General features: G+C 41.6%; 1 protein-coding gene across 2 annotated transcripts in view; it reads left to right on the top strand.

The window, feature by feature from the left end:
• LOC146371175 (mitogen-activated protein kinase kinase kinase kinase 4-like) overlaps positions 1 to 18,702 on the top strand; it is a 103,883-nt gene that overhangs the window by 60,790 nt on the left and 24,391 nt on the right. For both annotated transcript variants that reach the window (XM_084908175.1, XM_084908176.1), the window contains exons 4-16: positions 3,242 to 3,367; positions 5,640 to 5,750; positions 5,939 to 6,029; positions 6,792 to 6,922; positions 7,142 to 7,196; positions 7,505 to 7,583; positions 7,669 to 7,844; positions 8,025 to 8,097; positions 8,366 to 8,576; positions 12,653 to 12,814; positions 12,950 to 13,036; positions 14,510 to 14,848; positions 16,773 to 16,922. In XM_084908175.1, the coding sequence (XP_084764301.1) occupies positions 3,242 to 3,367; positions 5,640 to 5,750; positions 5,939 to 6,029; positions 6,792 to 6,922; positions 7,142 to 7,196; positions 7,505 to 7,583; positions 7,669 to 7,844; positions 8,025 to 8,097; positions 8,366 to 8,576; positions 12,653 to 12,814; positions 12,950 to 13,036; positions 14,510 to 14,848; positions 16,773 to 16,922 (1,791 nt within the window). The remainder of the gene's footprint in view (positions 1 to 3,241; positions 3,368 to 5,639; positions 5,751 to 5,938; positions 6,030 to 6,791; positions 6,923 to 7,141; positions 7,197 to 7,504; positions 7,584 to 7,668; positions 7,845 to 8,024; positions 8,098 to 8,365; positions 8,577 to 12,652; positions 12,815 to 12,949; positions 13,037 to 14,509; positions 14,849 to 16,772; positions 16,923 to 18,702) is intronic.

Here is an 18,702-nt window from a genome sequence, read left to right as displayed (position 1 = left end):
TAGATCAAACGCACGTGCTCAGCTGAAGCAAAAACACTCAGGAACAAATGTCACCCAGCTTTGTCACCGTGATTGAGAAATAATCACTTGATCTTGTTATGTGCCTGAACGTGTGTCTGAGCCTGTACTGTAATATCCTGTGAGTGTGACGGGGACACATGGGGTGGGGTGGGGGGGGGGGTGTTTGGCTCACTTATCATTTTGAATTCAGGCTGTGTCTCCATGTTTGTTTGGAGAGGTATACATTTATTAGATTTTCTTTTGGACACTGTTTGTGTTCTTGCCTGGCCCTGTCTTTCACAAGTAGATGCAAAAAAACAGCAAAATTAGCTTCTCTTTTAGTTTTCACTACCAACACAACAACCTGGTTTAGTTACAGCCCATTTTATAAGTTTCCCACTGAGACCAGACTTTCATATAAGTATGAAAACCAGTTCTTGCATAGCAAAGAATCCTCAAACATAGTCAAATGTTTTCCTACCATTTAAAATAAGGAGTCAAATAAAGACTTTGAGAAGTAGAGACTAAGAGTTGTGTAGATCTCAGCTGTAAATCTGCTATGCAGGAACACAGCAAAAGGTGGTGCTGTAAAAGCGCACAGAACAGCTCTGCAAACCTTCACACAAAAAAAACAAAACAAAACATTTAAGCCTGCACAGAATAAGAACTATTTAATTTATGAATACATCAGCTGACACTACTGTCTGGCAGATGATAGTAAATATTCCTCTAGATTGCTCGTTGTTTTGTTTGGCATTTTTACAGCCCAGCTGAGACTTTTAAAGTCTGCACTTTAAATGCCGTCAATAGATAAAGCAGTTGCCAGTCAATTTATACACGTTCAAATCATGTCTGTGTTAACGTAGTTCTTTCAAACAGTTGGCACTGATTGGCTGTAAAAAAGTGTTACATGTATGTGTTTACAGGTGCTCCTGTTACTTGTGTGTGTGCATTCTGGCATGCTTTTGCCTCATTAACAATGGTCAAAGGAGCTTGCAAAGAAAAGCGTCTGGACTTCTTTAAGTTACTTGAAGACGTTTCACCTCTCATCCGAGAAGCTTCTTCAGTTCTAAGGTCGAATGGTGGAGAGTCCCAGATTTAAACCTAGTGGGAGTATCCCCCCACAGAGGGACAAAAGGACCCCCTGATGATCCTCTAATCGCCTGAGCCAAGGTGTGAAACTGGGTGTGGGTCCCAATCAGCCAGAGTTTCGGGTGTGTTCATTGTGAAACCTGGCCCCACCTTATCATGCGAATTCCTGAGGTCAGATGGCCCAGGATGTGAGTGGGCGTTAAGGCGTCTGGGAAGGGATCTCAAAGATTTCTTTGCAAGCTCCTTTGACTACGATGACCTGGATGACTGAGAACCTTCACAGACCCTCATTAACAATATTTAGCAGTGTGTAAGCTGAACAGATTACAGATTCAAGATCATTATAATTATCATATGACACTGATACCCCCAGACTGCCTGGGGATTGTCCACACTAGGAGAGTGTTGACTGAGCCCGAAGTCTGAGCGCTGGAAAGACGATGGTGATGTTTGTGGAGAAAGTGCTGGGAGAGACAGCTGTTGCACAGCATGACCCTCTCCTCTCCAAGTCTGGGGCCCCAGCTTTGCCCGACTCCGAAGTCGAGGAGTATCTGGTCGATGTACCTGCAGTTAGCTGGGCTGACCACATGAAATATGTTGATGGGTTAACCGAAGACGAGCCGGAACCATGCAGGAGTGCTGACTGGCCAGCGGCCCCTAGTAAGATGATGATGTGCTGGACATCGGCCTGGATAGCCGTGGTTTGTCAGAGGATGAGCAGGAGAGCCTATCGTCAGCCCAGCGTGCTGCTGCTACTGCGCCGGCCAGCTACGATGATGCGTCTCTTTATCCCTGTTTCGCCACTGGCCCTCTCCTCCACCAGTTCGTGGGATTTTTCCTTCCACCAGAGCCCATGGGGGCCAAAAATTCATCTTCCCATGTTCCTAGAATTTGTTTGCAAGCTAACTGCATCATGGAGCAAACCGCCGTCTAACCATATCACTGTACCTGCCTATTGACAGTACATGGAGCTGGGAAGCATGGAGTACATGGATGACACCAACGAGGCTGGCTTAGCTAACACACCTGGTATGGAGCCATCCCTGGCTGCTTATCTGGCACCGTACCACAACCATGGTGTTGGTGGCCCCACAACTCTGCCGTACAAGCAGTGCAGATTCTCCACGTTGCAGCTGGACAGTTTCAACTGGAATGCAGGCGGCGTTTCCAAATGACATAATGGATGTTGGGCATGATGGCATCTCTGATCGCCGTAGTGTCACTTGGACTGTTATAGATGAGTGTTTCAATGGTGGACTCTCTCACCACCTGTGTGCATTGTGTCACCTGACAATGACACGAATCTTGCATGCTAGCTGTCTGTCCCTGGAGGGAGCCCAGACTGCACCAGGGCTCTCAGATTGGGAGGGTGTTGTTTCACAAGGTGGTATCCACAGATGGGGATGGGGAGCTCTGTGCGATGACGCATCAGTGAGAGGTGTCTGGACCACAGAGCAGCCTGAGCTGTACGTGAATCACTTAGAGCTGCTAGCAGTGTTCTTAGCTCTCAGGCATTTTTGTTCCGAGGGTCCAGCATGTCCTAGTCAGGACAGACAATTTAACAGTGGTCTCTTACATAAACAGGCAGGGAGGGATACGCTCTCTTCCCCTGTTAAAGCTGTCTCGCTCTCTGCTTTTATGGTGCAGTGTTCATTTTCTGTCTCTAAGAGCCACCCATGTTCCGGGCCACTTGAACCAGGGGCCAGACCTTCCCTCCAGGGGGTGTCCCCTGGTGAGGGATTGGAGGTTGCACCCTTTCACAGTGGCCCAGATTTGGGATCTATTTGGCAAGACGAAATTACATATTTTTGCCTCCTGGTACAACACAAGGCTGCCCTGTTACGCAGCTTGGCTCGGTGAAGAGCGGCTATCGAAGTCAGGGTCATTGTGATCACAGGGAGTGAATGTGCAGGCGGGGCCAAAACCATGTCATTACAGGTCATCCGTCTTTAGGGTTTGAATAGAGGTTTCTTCAGCCAGGACACGGGGGCGTGATATGTACCTCGTTCCTATCCTTCAGATAACAGAACTAATAGACATGACTGTTTGTTTGGATCTACTCTGTTAATTCAAATAATTGCTTCCCAGCTGAATCACAGCCAATGATAATGTCCTAACTCTGGTTTTCCACCTTTTTTTTTTTTCATAGGATGAAGAGGAGGAAATTAAGTTGGAAATCAACATGCTGAAGAAGTACTCCCATCACAGAAACATAGCCACCTACTACGGAGCCTTCATCAAGAAAAGTCCACCAGGCCATGATGACCAGCTCTGGGTGAGTTTAACATCCCATTTTTATAACGAGCACAGTATTACACACATTACAGGTTCAATTTAAACTGGACACAGCGGTCATTCTTCACTCTTGACCAATCACAGAATCTGAATTGTTCATATAACTTAATGAACCGAATCTTGAAGAATCCTAATTTAGAACATTTGTGGAGTTATTGAGCAAAGGGACGGAGTAGGATTAAATTCATATTCAAGCAGGAACTATAAGATCACGTAACAAGATTTGATTTTGCATACATTCAGTGTGTTATCATCATGTTAGAAGGTATTTTGAGACTGTAATGAAAAGATTTGCCAGGCTAAAAAAAGACAAACTAAACAATATTCCTGTATAACAGCCAAAGTGTACACTGTTATTTTTAGAAAGTTGTTTGAATGTGTGATGACAGATAAGAGAGATATTACATACCATGAAGTCAGAAAGCTCTCCAGCTGATATGGAGTTGAAGTTGCTTTATGCATTTTCCTCATTACAGCCAGTGTGCAGTTCTTCATATTTGAAGAGCAGTAAAAGAAATGACAGCAACACAAAAAAACAAAACAGATTTCTAGAAAAGAGCAACAAGACTGTGGAATTAAATAAATGGTGCATAAGTGAGAAACAAAAGGAAGAGAGTCAATCAGAGAAGGGAGAGGTGGGGAGGATCAGGAAGTAGAGAACAGCAGCAGGGAAAATTTACAGCTGGTCGTTTGTCCGAGGCAGGATTACCTCGTTTTATGACCTGGAGGCTCTGCTGTTCCTGGGGAGGAGGAGGGATCTCACTCTCACTTCACAACACAGTCCTGTATTTGTTTTTACAGCTGCTTCCACAGCCCCGTTTACAGCCTCCACTGTTGTGGATTCATGCTGTCTGCCGTGCGTGGGGGTGACATACAGAGTGTGTGTCTGTTTTATGATATTCATGTTCTGTGCTGACACCACTTAAGACTACTGTCTCAAGAAGATCACTTTATGTGTTTATGAGGCATATATCCTTTAGTAAGCAAGTAAGAGACACCGTATCAGAGGCTTAGTGACCATTAAGATATAACACACAATACAGAGGTGAATAAAGCGAGGGGTTGGCCTCAGTAGAGTTCATATTTAACATATGTGGATCTTAGAGTTTCTCCTGCTTTTATTGTTTGTCTATATTTGTCTGTATAATATTTTCTCTTTTTTCCCACATCATCAATAAAAAAACTTTAGCCTGTTGAGCCCATCTTTGGTAATTATTATTTAATAAAATTGTGTGATTGTATGTTATCAATTGTGTTATGTTATACGCAATTATTTTGTGCAGTGTTGTTCAGTTTTTGATTAAAAAAATCAGTCTTGACATATTTGTTTAAGGATTTTTTATGTTTGTCACATATGTAGTACTAAAAATGAATCGGATCAGTCCCCCAGGTCGCAGCATGCCACCTGTTGAGGTGCACAGAAAATGCTTTCCAACTTTACATTTATTGTAAAACAGTGACGAGGGCACCCCATGAGATTTAATAGATGCACTTCTGTATTTGTATTGTCTCCAGCTTCCTACACTTGTGGTTTTGCTAATGCTTTTCTCTTTTGCATTAAAACCACATTTCCTAATAGCCGTTGGCTTCCTGTCTCAATCACGGCACAGGGTAAACTAGTAGAAGTGATTGCATTTTTTCCTTCCGCATTCCCTTTTATTCTTTCTGCCGTCTCTTGTTACAATATACTCTGAAGTGCTGCACAGCACTCCAGAAGATTTGCATTCACATGAGGCGTGGTGGCTCACAGAAGGAAAATGCAAAGTTAACTGGGACCACTGAGTTTCTCAATAATTGCTCTGTTTGCTCAAGGTAGCTCTAATACGATGAGATAAGCTACGTTATTTATTCCCAAATTTGGGGAATTCCTATATTACACAGGAATTTCCCATTAAACACAACAAGCAGCAAATCTTAAAAAAATTAGGATGGATTATTAAAATAAAATACAATATGATAAGATTGTCAGAGCCCAGTAAGCTAGAATAGCTCAATAATGAAAAATTAGACAAAATCAAAGGTGTGCAATCAAACACATTAAAGTGAAATAAAATAAAGAAGATCATTAAGTAATAAATCTAAATAAACACAATAAAGCACATTTGAAATCTTAATATTGCATTACAGTAATACATAACTAATGTCTTAATGGTGTATCGATAGTAAAACGCTGCATGGCGTCTTACGCTGATGGTAGAATGATGGTGAGCGTTTGTGTGTGTGTTACAAATGCGTCTCTTTCTCACCTCCAGCTGGTGATGGAGTTCTGTGGTGCCGGCTCCATCACAGATCTGGTGAAGAACACCAAGGGCAACTCGCTGAAGGAAGACTGGATCGCCTACATCTCCCGAGAGATCCTCAGGGTCAGTTATTTCTCACAGTCTGCTGCCAACATCTTCACTAGATTATATTATTTGTGTCCTAAATGTTGCTAAAAGTATGATTTTAAATAATTTAACTTTTGCATTTAAAGAAAACAAACACTTGTTTGACCGTCTGATACAGCCCATGTTTCTAATAAGTTGTTTTAATTTTTATTTTATCCCACCAGGGATTAGCTCACCTGCATGCTCATCATGTCATTCACCGCGACATCAAAGGACAAAACGTGCTGCTGACTGAAAACGCTGAAGTCAAGCTGGGTGAGTCAGTTGGCTTTAGACCGGGCCTGTAGACGGGAAGTGCTCCCGCGCTGTGGTTTTGGACCGGTGCATGGAAAAGCGATTGCACCAGCAGATCTGAGTCAGCACTGTGGCGATGCCAACTGGAGCTTTCTCATTGCCAGTGTTTTGTTTTCGAATGTTTCACATGATCGCACAGCTGCAGGCCTGTGTAGTCAAATCCTTATGAAACATAATGTCTATATACAGCTCCAAAATTTGTCTTTATTTAGATTTCTTCTGATTACAGTGTCACAATAATTTCTCGCAACAAAACTACCTAGACATTTGATTTCACTTATGATATGTGCACAAAAAGACAGAAGAATCTGTTCTGAGTTTTGGAGCTTTAGTGTCCAGTTGTGCTGATCTGTAAATCAGCCTCCACAGTGTTTTTAACTTTCAAAGAAAAGTTTTAACTTCTGTATAAAAATCGCTTCTTTTTCACCAAACCTTTGTGTGAAACCACCGATCAATGTTGTTTTTATTCCCTTTAATTATCCATAATTCTATTACAACTTGTAATCAGGCCACCCTGTGTTACCTAGCTTAATAATGTCCTGTGACACAGCATTAAACAAAGTGTCTCCACCGTGGTTAAAATACAGCAACTTGACCTTTTACACTCTGAGGCAGACTCAAGTTAACTTGAGGGGCCCCTCTCACAGTTGTAGTTTGCCTTGGTGCAGGATCTGAGCGGTTTTAGTCTGTTTTCTTTATTTGAATGCTTCGTGTTTCTTTCAGTGGACTTTGGTGTGAGCGCTCAGCTGGACCGGACGGTAGGTCGAAGAAACACCTTCATCGGGACGCCATACTGGATGGCTCCAGAGGTCATCGCGTGTGACGAAAACCCTGATGCTACCTACGATTACAGGGTGAGCATGCAAAACTGCATCTGGTCGCAGATGTTAGTGGGATTCATGGTGCAGAATGAGTTTGGAACCAGTCAAATAGGAGCATCATCCATGTGATAGAAAAGATTATAGTTTTAATCATTAATATGACCAATGAGAAGACTGCTCTGTCATTTCCATCACATGTGTTACTCAGAGAAGCACACAGACTCTAACTAATCGTATCTCTTTGTGTTTCAGAGTGATCTGTGGTCCTGTGGAATCACAGCCATTGAAATGGCTGAGGGAGCTCCTCGTAAGTACAATACCTGATTGTACTCTAAAAAATTTCAATGATATCATGAGTAGAAACTGGTACTTTTACTCTAAACAAATTTACTGGTGTATTTCTGTTTCAAACCTGCATGATCAGAAGAGAACTCTGTTTACTCTGTTAACTGTAGCTTCACTATAGACTTACATTTTCTATTTATACCTCTTATTTTTATGCAGACAATACAGATGCAAAAAAAACCCCCATTATCTTAAATGTATGACTTTGACATTTATATTAGTTTTTTTTTCTGATCTCTCATTTGGTTTCTCTTCTGTTGTTTCCTTTAGCTCTGTGTGACATGCATCCAATGAGAGCCCTCTTCCTCATTCCCAGAAACCCACCTCCTCGACTCAAGTCCAAAAAGTGGTGAGATGTTTTCCATCGTTTATTCTTGATATCAGTAAACCATTCCGATCTGAACTCTGTACATGACGTCCAACTGCCATCATAGGTCAAAGAAGTTCTTCAGCTTCATTGAGAGTTGCCTTGTGAAGAATTACACTCAGCGCCCTCCCACTGAGCAGCTGCTGAAACATCCCTTCATTCGGGACCAGCCCAATGAGAGGCAGGTCCGCATCCAGCTCAAAGACCACATCGACCGAACCAAGAAGAAGAGGGGCGAGAAAGGTGAGTCCAGGACGAAGCTCTGTCAGTGTTAACGTGCAAAAATGAACCTATGGATAAAAATCAGAAGCTACTCCCTCAAAAGGACATATTTTGTGTCTTTAAAAAAAATATACATATATTATGATGAAGGTTTAATGAGGACTTTAATTTTTAGACTTTATTTTTGTTAACTATCTGCAGATGAGACAGAGTATGAATACAGTGGCAGTGAAGAAGAGGAGGAAGAGTCATCTGAGCAAGAAGGAGAGCCAAGGTATCGATCCATCTAACAAAAGAGTATTACAATTTCCAGTACATAGTTTTAGCTTTTTACTATAAGGTAAACATCATAAAGTGAATTCTGATCCATGTTTTTGAAGTCATCTTAGTGATTCCTTTATATTTAGACACATACATATGCACGCTACAGCCTCAGTACTTGTGTAGCACAAGGTCACATGATTACACCCCTGATATGAAAAGTATTTTATGATGTCATACGGGTCAGTTTCTACATCCTTCTCATCGGGTCATCTGTACAGTTCCATAGTCAACGTGCCGGGCGAGTCGACCCTGCGTCGTGACTTCATACGTCTGCAGCAGGAGAACAAGGAGCGTTCGGAGGCCCTTCGCCGCCAACAGCTCCTCCAGGAGCAGCAGCTCCGTGAGCAGGAGGAGTACAAGCGCCAGCTGCTGGCTGAGAGGCAGAAACGTATCGAGCAGCAGAAGGAGCAGCGGAGACGGCTGGAGGAGGTTGAAACCTCATAACAAATTAATAGAATTTCTATGTTAATCGAGTAGACACAGTGCTGTGGTAAGACTGTGTGTTTAGAAGAGGCGATAGACTGCTGTTTGACTGTTGTGTTCCTGTAATGTAATAATCCAGTGTAACTGGATCTAAAGTGGTGATATCACCAGAACAGAATCCAGCAGGACAACCTAACAAATCCTCATAGATGTTAAAATGCCCAGCTCAACAGCAGAAGTCAGTATATTTACTACCAAAATGTCTCCATAGCTAACTTGCCTGTTTGTGACCACTGCACAGGAGGTTCAGTTTAATGTGAGTCATGTATTTGAGTGAGTCTTCAGGCTGAAAGTTCGGGCCTGACCACACTGTGTCACAGAGTCAGAAAAGTGTTGGCAAAATCTGTGAGAAAAAACCTCCTAAAAGAAAATGAGGGATGTAAATTTGCCTAAACACACAAACAAAAACCATATTTAAAATACGAGTTATTTATTATTAATTAAGCATTTACCCTGGAAGTTTCAATAGGACTAAAAATAACCCTGTTGCAGGGAAAGATTTGAATTATTTATGAAGTTTTGTACACAGAGAGGTTCTCCCATGAAAATGAATGGCATCACTGTTTTTACAAAACTGAAGGGTTTTCAGTAAATTTTGATGTTTTCTGAAGTTTTCTTAAGAGTTACCTTCTATATATTTGTTTAAAATACCAAGAAACTGATGTGGCTCGTTGGATGCAGGGAAACTTAATATATTTATTATGCTAAATATATATTATTTAGATTATGGATGTATAACATGACTCTGGACTCTCAGGCCCAAGAAAAGGACATTTCTAACCCATTTGACTTCATCTGCTTCTCCAATAAATCTTGATTTATTTTGACATCATAAAAAAATCAAAAGATCAGTCTTAGATCTTATCATGGCAACAATATCCAAAGTACTGCTCACATGTATACTACTTCTTCTTTTGACTACTCCCATTAGAGGACGCTACATCCTCATCCTCAGCCACACAACCCTCTGCATGTCCACCTTCACTACATCTGTAAACCACCTCTGTGGGTTTTTTCTCCGTTTCCTCCATTATCCACTATCCTCCTTCTTCACATGTCCAGACCACCTCAGCCTTTCCTCTCTAACTTTGCCTCTAAACTTCTGAACCTGAGCTGATATAGTCACTTTCACTCACAATGCACATCTTTACATCTTCAACTCTGCCACATTAAGCTTCACCTGCTGTATGTTTGTTAGTGCCACCACCTCCAAAACCATCCATCGTAGCAAATCTTCCCTTTCACTCTATACTTGTCACACATCACCTCTGACACTTGTGGTTTATCATAAAAGTAATTTGACTTGTCAAAACAAGACTTTGGCAATCAGAACTGCTAACTGAGTGATCTTCTCTGCTTTGATTCATGTAATTTTCAATTAAATTTGGAACTGACTGTTGGTCCTTCTTGGGCTTTGAATTATAAATTAAAAAACATAAAATTCAACAGATCTGAATCAGTAACACTTTGCTGTATTTTCAAAGCGACAAATTCAGCAGAAAGTTAGAATGACTAAGTAGAAAATAATAATAATAATAAACTTTATTTATAAAGCACACTAAAAAACCAAGGGTATACCAAGGTGCTTGACAAAAATAAAATAGGAAAAGGGAGATGGGAGGGAAAAGAGAAAGGACCTGGCACGTATCAATTATAAAAGCCTTGACAATCATAAGATATAAAAGTAGTTCACAAGCATAACGGATAAAAATGTACCAACGCACAGCAAGTGTTAACTAGGTGGAAAGGCAAGATTAAAAAAATAAGTCTTCAGCCGTGATTTAAACAGTGGCATAGAGTCAGACGTCCGGATAGCAACAGGAAGGTTGTTCCATAAGACCGGGGCAGCTACAGCAAACGCGCGGTCACCACGAGACTTCAGCCGAGAACGAGGTTGCTCCAGAAGAAGAAAGAAAGAAAAGTCCTTGTTCCTTTGATTTCAGCTCGTCTTGTTTGGGCAGTGAACCCTGGGGGGTTAGCCAGTTTGTCTGCTGCAGTTAATATGTGTGTACATTATGTTGGTGAGATTAAAGTTGTTTTATTCGGGGGGATAGCAGTTAGATTTTGTACTTGATAATTTCATATAATGTTCCAAAATCAATTTTTGACTAGAGTGGGAAAAAAGTTAATTGGTTTCCCCAGAGAGTGACTTTGAACACCTTTGCTGTAATTGTCCTATTATCTCTTTAAGCTATAATCACTTTTCTGAACCTGGCTTCATCCTCTGTTCTTAAGAAGAGAAAGAAAAATGTTCAGTAACACTGGAGAGGAGTAAAGGAAGTGCAGGGAGGAAAAAAGCTTCAAATAGATGATTATAAATTTGGACACGACTGAACTAAATTCTCTGGAGGAAAAAGAGAAGAGACAGCTCTAAATATTAAAAGAGGGACTGGGGAAACAACCCACCCCCACTCACCCAAAAAAAGCAAATTTAAACAGGCTCAAAAATTCACTGAGCACATATAAATGCACTGCACAAGTGTAAGGCCTCTGTGGGAAGAGAGAGAGAACAAAGTTGTATTTCTGCTCGTGTTTTCCCACTGCACTTACAGCTCAAGGCTCCGTTTTTGATTCATGACGGTGCTTGTGGATGAATCACACAGCGAGAAGCCACAGTTGAACGCCGGCCACGTCAGTGAAATATCGGCGTACATGTGCTCTCCTGTTCTGATAGATCCCCATGTTTGGAAGCTTGAATGCTGAGCACAGAATCTGTGCAAACACGATGCGTCATCGTACGCAATCTGTGACCTGCAGTCCCGCAGTGTTCACCGCACCCTGTCACAACTCGCTCACAGACAGAAATCAGTGTAATTTCTTCATGTGTCTGCTTAGAGAGCCAAGCTTAAACAAAAAACACGCTCCCTGTCAGGCCTGAACTTTCACACTGATTAAGATATCCAGTGTTAATGCAGTCCTTGAAATGTTGACATGTTATTGTCTTTTTACTTGTCTGTCCAGCTCATACACCGTAGTATTTATGTTTTCTCTGCTCACATCAATAAGACATTTTTGCCACAACCTATACTGATGTCTATCTGTTCAAAAATACTTGCAAACTGAGTTTAAAAGGTCCCCAAAACAAACAAATAAACAAATAAAAAAACAAAAACAACAAAAAAACACCACAGTTTGGATCGCTGTTAAAATCCTAACTCTGAGCCACATTGGTAGAGCTGTGTAAATCCTTGACAGCCGTGAATAAAATAATTAAAGAGATGACCTGCAACATAGTGCATTCCAAATTAATCTATAACTCATCCTGTTTTGACCCCAGCAGGGCTAAAATTCATCCTTGATGGCCTCTAAAAAGTTTGAGATTGCTCTTCTGTCAAATTCATGGTTTTATCTTTTTATATCTGTGTGATAGAGAAATCTTAACATAGCTGAACTCAGAAAATGATTGAAAATTGATTCTCTCGAGCCTCTTGATTGTTTTGCTTTGAAGGTGTAACTTCTATAAGCAGCCTTCACCATGTATCTCCTTGGTGTGATGAAGCAGAGACACGTCTGGAGTCCCATCACAGTGACACCGCAGACTTTATCTAAAACATGAAGATTATCCAGTAACCCATTGGTTTGCCTTAGATTAAGCCAAACGATGCTGTAATGTTGGGCCTTTTAGCATAGGAGTGTTTGAGGTTGAGTGTGGCAAAGAACCACTTTCATACACTGTTAGAGCGGCTTCATTTTTCTGCCCCAGACGCTGCCACTCGAGTGGCACCAAAGGCAGTTATCGTTATGGAGGAAAATTCAGAGCAATAACCATGTGCGCTATACAGTAGTGTGCTGAATGTTTGAACAGGGTTTTAACCGTTTCGTGTGAGTCGCACACTTTGTGGTCTCACGTTGCTTCTCTTACCAATCCAGGTCAAATTAAAATATTAATACTGTGCCAGTCATGCATATTCTAGTTCAGCACTGATTAGGAAACATGAGGTCAGTGTCTCGTATGACTTGACAAAAATCAGAACTAGGACGATGAGCAGTTTTTTGCTTCTTCTTTTTTTAAACTCCTCCAGCAACAACGACGTGAGCGCGAGATGAGGAGGCAGCAGGAGCGTGAGCAGCGCCGGCGCGAGCAGGAGGAGAAGAGGCGCATCGAAGAGATGGAACGACGCCGCAAAGAAGAGGAGGAGCGCAGGAGGGCCGAGGAGGAGAAGAGGAGGGCCGACCGCGAGCAGGTAGGAGGGAATCGACTGGGCAAGACACTGAAAGATTTGTTTTATCAACTTTAATTAGGATTTGGATTTATTTTGATGAACTTTTAAACCTACCTTTTTGATATTTAACTAATGGCTGTGGACTCTGATTGACAGGAGTATATACGTCGACAGCTGGAGGAGGAGCAGAGGCACCTGGAGATCCTGCAACAGCAGCTCCTCCATGAACAGGCCATGCTTCTGGTGAGTCACATTCAACTTCATTTTTTTCCCCTTTTATCATTTAAAAAAAAATCTAAATGAGCTTAATGCTGTTTCTGCTTTCATGCCCCAAGTGGTTTTAATGTTTCTGCAGCTCCCAGGTTGTTAAATTTCCTAACGCAGGTACTTTATTCCTCCGTTACATGAGTTTTCCTGAGTCCATTTGCCTTCTGTGCTAAACTTCATCAAGTTTTTAGAAATAACTTTTGACTTTAGTGAAGCCGAGGGGAGCCGTTAACGGTTGAGGTCAGAGTATAATGAGCGTTCTCAGATTTTGCTGGGGAAATCAGGATGTTTACGAGCCTCTCAGTGAAGGTGATGTCATCAGCAGGAAACTAGTCATCCCACGGAAAGAGAGGGCTTCCCCTCTTCCAGATGTTAAAGGGTCAGGGGAGGCGATACTGATACTCAAACCATGTTGTTATTTTCTTTTTCTTTTTAAAGGATTCTGTTCCTCTTGGGGTTTGGCGCGGATATTCACATAATAAAAGGATATGACCGTTAACATCCTCACTTCCAGTTTCAACCATTACTTAATCTCTGACCATGTGGTTCCTGCATAGTCACCATTCATAAACTTATGCAAAAAACAAGCTGACTTCTATTTAAACTGTGAAACATTTTACTTTGAGCTGTATTATAGGGATGAATGTTACATGTTTGAATTAACAACCTATAATTAGATGGAGCCTCTGGCAATGGGCACAACTGTCCCACTGCATAAAACTGTATTAATGCTTCACTGGTTTAATTGCTTTTCACCACAGCGGTCTAACAGCCGTGCAGTTGGACATTTTTTCCCCCACCAGTATCCATCAGATGGTTTAGTTTTTTTGTTTGGTTTTGTTTTGTTTTTTGAGACTGCAGGAAAATCATTAGGGTGAGGAGTAAGATTGAAGAGGGTTGAACAGTTTGTTTACATTTCAGAGTCTCCTCCCATTTAAATTCTCCACTAAAGCCTGACTTAGCCTGAAACTCAATGTTTTAACAGAGCACATTTTTACACAGTCAAATCACACTGTGAGTTGAATTAGCAATATTTCAGTCATAAAGGGTGCATTTAACATTTTTAGGACCTGAGACACTCAGCCTTATAGAAACTAGAATATAAAGCTATGTGTGCCATGTTTGTTAACAGCTGTGATGTCATTGCTCACAGTTACAGGATATATATTAAATATAAATATATCCTTATATATGAGGATAAATAATATGTAATAAAAGTAAGAAATTAGTTAAAAGTTAACTTCTACACAATAGTTTTCATACAGTCGTGTTCCTACAGTCACTGCTGGCATGTGACTCCAAACTGATGGTTGGTGTAACTGTATGGGGTCATCTAAATGGATTCTTAATCCCTTAAAGTATCAAAAAGGACTTTTTTGGACATAGTAAGTGTCGACCAGCCTATGTGTGCTAGCGGTTTTGGTTCAACTTGACCCTCCCTGTACTCAGGAGTACAAATGGCGGGAGCTTGAGGAGCAGCGGCAAGCTCAGAAACTCCAGAGACAGCTGCAGCAGGAGCAAGCCTACCTGCTGTCGCTTCAGCAAAACCAGAACTTGGACAGTAGCAAAACAGCCCAGCAACAGACCCCCAAACCCCCACAGAACCCTGAACCCGACAGGGTAAAGCCTCTGCAAGCCCCTGAGCAGGAAACAACAAAACAACCACAGAACACTGACAGTGAGAAGACACGGCCCAATCCATCCTCCAGTCTGGAAAAAACTACAGAAAGCAGGCTACCAGTGGCTGACCTTCAAGGCCCCGCCCCTGACTCTGAGCCAGTCAGAGAGGTGAACCTCGTTAGCTGATCAGTCACAGTGACTGCTTTTAAAATGCTTCCTTTGCTTGTGTATACTCACTCCCGCTGTCTTTAGTGTATCGTGTGTAGATGGTGACGGTGAGCTGATGGTGTGGGGTGAATGGCTTTGTAGACGAGCTCTGTAGCTAGACTGTTTCTAAACTCACATGTCTAATAATTAAACAGGTCCATGACGCACATATATGCCTGTGTTACAGGACCAACAGCAGTTATTTTATCTATTTAGGTGAACTTAAATATGAAGTTCTAATAAATTGAACTCAACTTGAGACCAATCTTTAAAGCAAGTGATGTTATAGATCCTTTCAAGCTGACTTTGGAGAAGCATCAGCTCCTCCAGAGACAGCTGTAGCAGGAACAGGGCTAACTGAGAGAGAGAAACAGAAACAAAAGAGAGAATAATGTTTAACGTAGGTCCAATATGGAGCACGAAACTATGTGCTGCACATAGAGTTTATAGTATTGCTAATTTCCAATACTTGTGAAATCCTCATAGGAAAAAAGTTGGGAAACTAAAGAAATTATTATACCAAATATCAACAAACTAATATCTAGATGCAGCATATTCATGTTCACTTCGAGGATTCCTTCAGACTTCCTGAAACATAGAATAAAAAATACAGCCTCTGAGTCTGAAAAGGGCTGCCAATGTTGAAGTGCCTTAAAGGTGCATTCTTTCCAATGGCCAGCAGAGGTCAACTCCTCTGGTTGCAAGATAAGTAAGATTGTACAGAAGCCTGTGAGAAAATGAACCTACTTCTCCCTTTATGCATGAGCTCAGTAACCAGTTTTTTAGGGTCTCGATTGCCAAGTTCACATTTTATTAAATAAATCTTGATGCTCCCTTTGCAAATTATAGCCCCATTTCAAGTACAGCAGATGATAAATCAGGGTACAACTTAAAATCCCTGGTTTCTCAGTCAGATCCACCCCCTTGCTCCTATCATCTAGTTTCAAAAACACAAGACATCGATATTGAAAGTGACAATCTGGCCTTCAAAGCAGAAGTCCAAACGTTGGTGTCATGGTGGCTATGTCAGCGTTCTGTTTACAGTGTATGAGCAGATGTCATTTGAGCTTTTCTCGTGAGTTTGCAGTGAAATGCTCACTTGAACAGCTCCTCCCTCTAAAGAAGGACACAACTGGTCTCTAATTATCCTCATGGTAGTCCTTGTCCCCACATTAATAAAAACGAGCCACCTCATTAGTGCTCAGCGTGACTTACAGTCTCTTTTCTTCTTTATGGCATTTGGTATCCCTTTTTAGTGCCTATTGGGAAGGATAATGACAGAGACGCTAGCCAAATAAAAGCACATCATTGGCCAAAACAGCTCAGAAGCCCTAACACTGGTGGAACAAACAGGATAGTCATCTTTTGATAGTTCAGCCATCATTTTTGTCGTAATGATAACACTGTAATCACAAAGTTTCTGATAAAGTGGCAACATGAAGAAAAAAAATATCCATTTTGAAGAACAACCAAAAAAACAACATTTCAAAATCTGACTTTCTATGGTGAACCGTGTCCTGGACCTCAGTGTGTGACCTAACCTTTCCTTTGTGAATGTCTTCTCTCCACATGAAAAATGCATGACAGTCTTGCTGGTCATGGAATTGCTGTCCTTCTCGTAGGGATGTGGGAACACTCCGGTGCCAATAACACTGCTGCCTTTGAGGAGGTGCTTTGTTGTCCCTGCTGGTGTGCCTGTATCAGCAGATAACTTTCTGATGTGCTTGAACTACTGCCAGAACAAATCACCTCTTCTCTGTTGGAAGAAACTAACAAACCATAGCGGCTGATGGCTTCTGTCTTTTCTCCTCTTCGTGTACTGACCTGTATCCACCTGTATTCTCAACTTGCTGCTAATGCTGCTGTTTGCACGTGTCCTTCTTAGGCTGACGAGCGATATCGGAAGAACATCCAGGGTTCTCCCCAGGCGGCTCAGACCAAACCACAGCAGCCTCCGGTGCCGCCACGATCTGAGTCGTCATACCCCAATGGGAACACTGCTTCTGAGGCCATGCACCGGCCTGTGGAACCACAGGTAAGAGTGACTTCAAACCATTTCTTCTTCTCTTAAACTATTCTGCTTTTACATTTACAGCTGTGAGTTTGTGTCCACTGGATCACTGGGCTACGAGCAGTCCACTGGTGATTTACATCTTAAAGGATTTTGCTGTGTTGGAGCATATTGAGCAGGGGATGGGGTTATGAGATTATGAGAGGGAGATTCATGTATTTGACAGTTTCATATTGTTTGCATGACACAAGATCTGATTGTAATATCAACTTCCCTTTTTCTACATGGAAGTAGTAATAGCGGAGCTTGGTCGGGCTGAGCATGCCTGAGGACTTTATGGCTGCTAACCTGTCATTCAGTTATGTGAACAAGCCAAATTAGGGCGAGAGTTATTCGTTCCTGGGCCACAGTGTACCGGACGTGATCTGCAGTGGGCATGATAAGCAAAGTCATAGCGTAATGACTTATTCAGTTTTCCCCTCCTCCTTCCTGCAGTCAGTTCACTGTCACTAAAATGAAACATTACTGTCATAAATCAAAGAGCCAAAGCTTAACCACCTTATGTCACTGTGGTATTGTAACCTATAGTTAACATCTTTGTCTGTAAGAAGGCTGTAAAATTAATAATGAATTAATAAGTTGAAACGCACCCTTTGGAGAGCTAGTTCTGACCCTCTGGCCATGTGTTCGACACCCCTGGTTAAGAGTATGCTGTCAGCCTTATATTGCCGAATTGCCTTGCCAACTTTGAATGGATTTATGATGCTGAAATGTGTTATAGACCCTTGCATGCATGCTTTGAAAAGCTCATTTTTCATAAAATACTGGTTTATTCGAAAAGTCCATTTACCTTCTTAATAACCTGAACATTGCTTCAAGATGTTATCTGTGATTTTTATTCCCCCTGATAATAATTCATTAGGTTTCTCCTTCAGGTGACTCGAGGAAAACTGGAATCTTTGCACTTTGGAAGATTTATTGTTTCTCAGTTTAGGAGTTGTTCTGCTTTTTTTCTCTGCCTTCACGGATTGTATCTTTAGCTTTGAGGTCGTTTCATCTGAATAATGTATCCAACTGTGTGCTGCTGCTGAACTTCTCATGACTCTTTTCAGCCTCGGGCTTGTTATTACCTCAATTTCATTTCCCTCGTTTTAACCAGCTAAAATGTGGAACAGCATAAAACTCTTGACTGATTTGAAAAGAAATCTCCCCTTTTTCACCCAGCTTCCCTGTGGTAATGAAAATCAACCAAGTCCAACCCTCTGCCATAATTAACTCTTTGACTGACAAGTTGTCCTCCCAATATGTAAATGCAAACAAAAGCCCTTTCACCAGATGTGTGTTTACCACAAGGTGTGCAAATGTGTGTGTTTATGGGATTTGCCTGATGCTGTAGTGGGGGTTTGAACATCTCTGCTCTACATGCTGTAACTCCTTATTGTGTGTTAGTGATTAAAAACATTCACAATTCATGGGCATCCAAATTTTGCAGGGTGACTCAGGCAGTATTAGTCATTTTCCCAGTGAAGGATTGAGCACTCTAAGCATGAATAATCACAGTTCATATAAGTCAATCTGTTTTGGATATGTCACACAGATTACATTATATAGAAATGATGCTGTTATTCAGTAGGATGGGGGTTGTGTTGGCCGCGGGTGTGACGATGTAATTCACTAGAGCGTTATTAACCCATAATGTTAAAAGTGGATTACTCTCATTAACAGAGAGCCTATAGAGTATTCACCACACAAAGGTCTCATATCATGATGCCTAAGGACCAACGTGAGGTATTTGTATTAGCTG

The sequence above is a fragment of the Perissodus microlepis genome, chromosome 16, assembly GCF_051167445.1.
Source record: "Perissodus microlepis isolate ML-2025 ecotype Zambia chromosome 16, ASM5116744v1, whole genome shotgun sequence".
NCBI classification, from domain to species: Eukaryota; Metazoa; Chordata; class Actinopteri; order Cichliformes; family Cichlidae; genus Perissodus; species Perissodus microlepis.
Note: the sequence above shows the minus strand (reverse complement) of the source record. Positions and strands in the feature narration are given on the sequence as shown.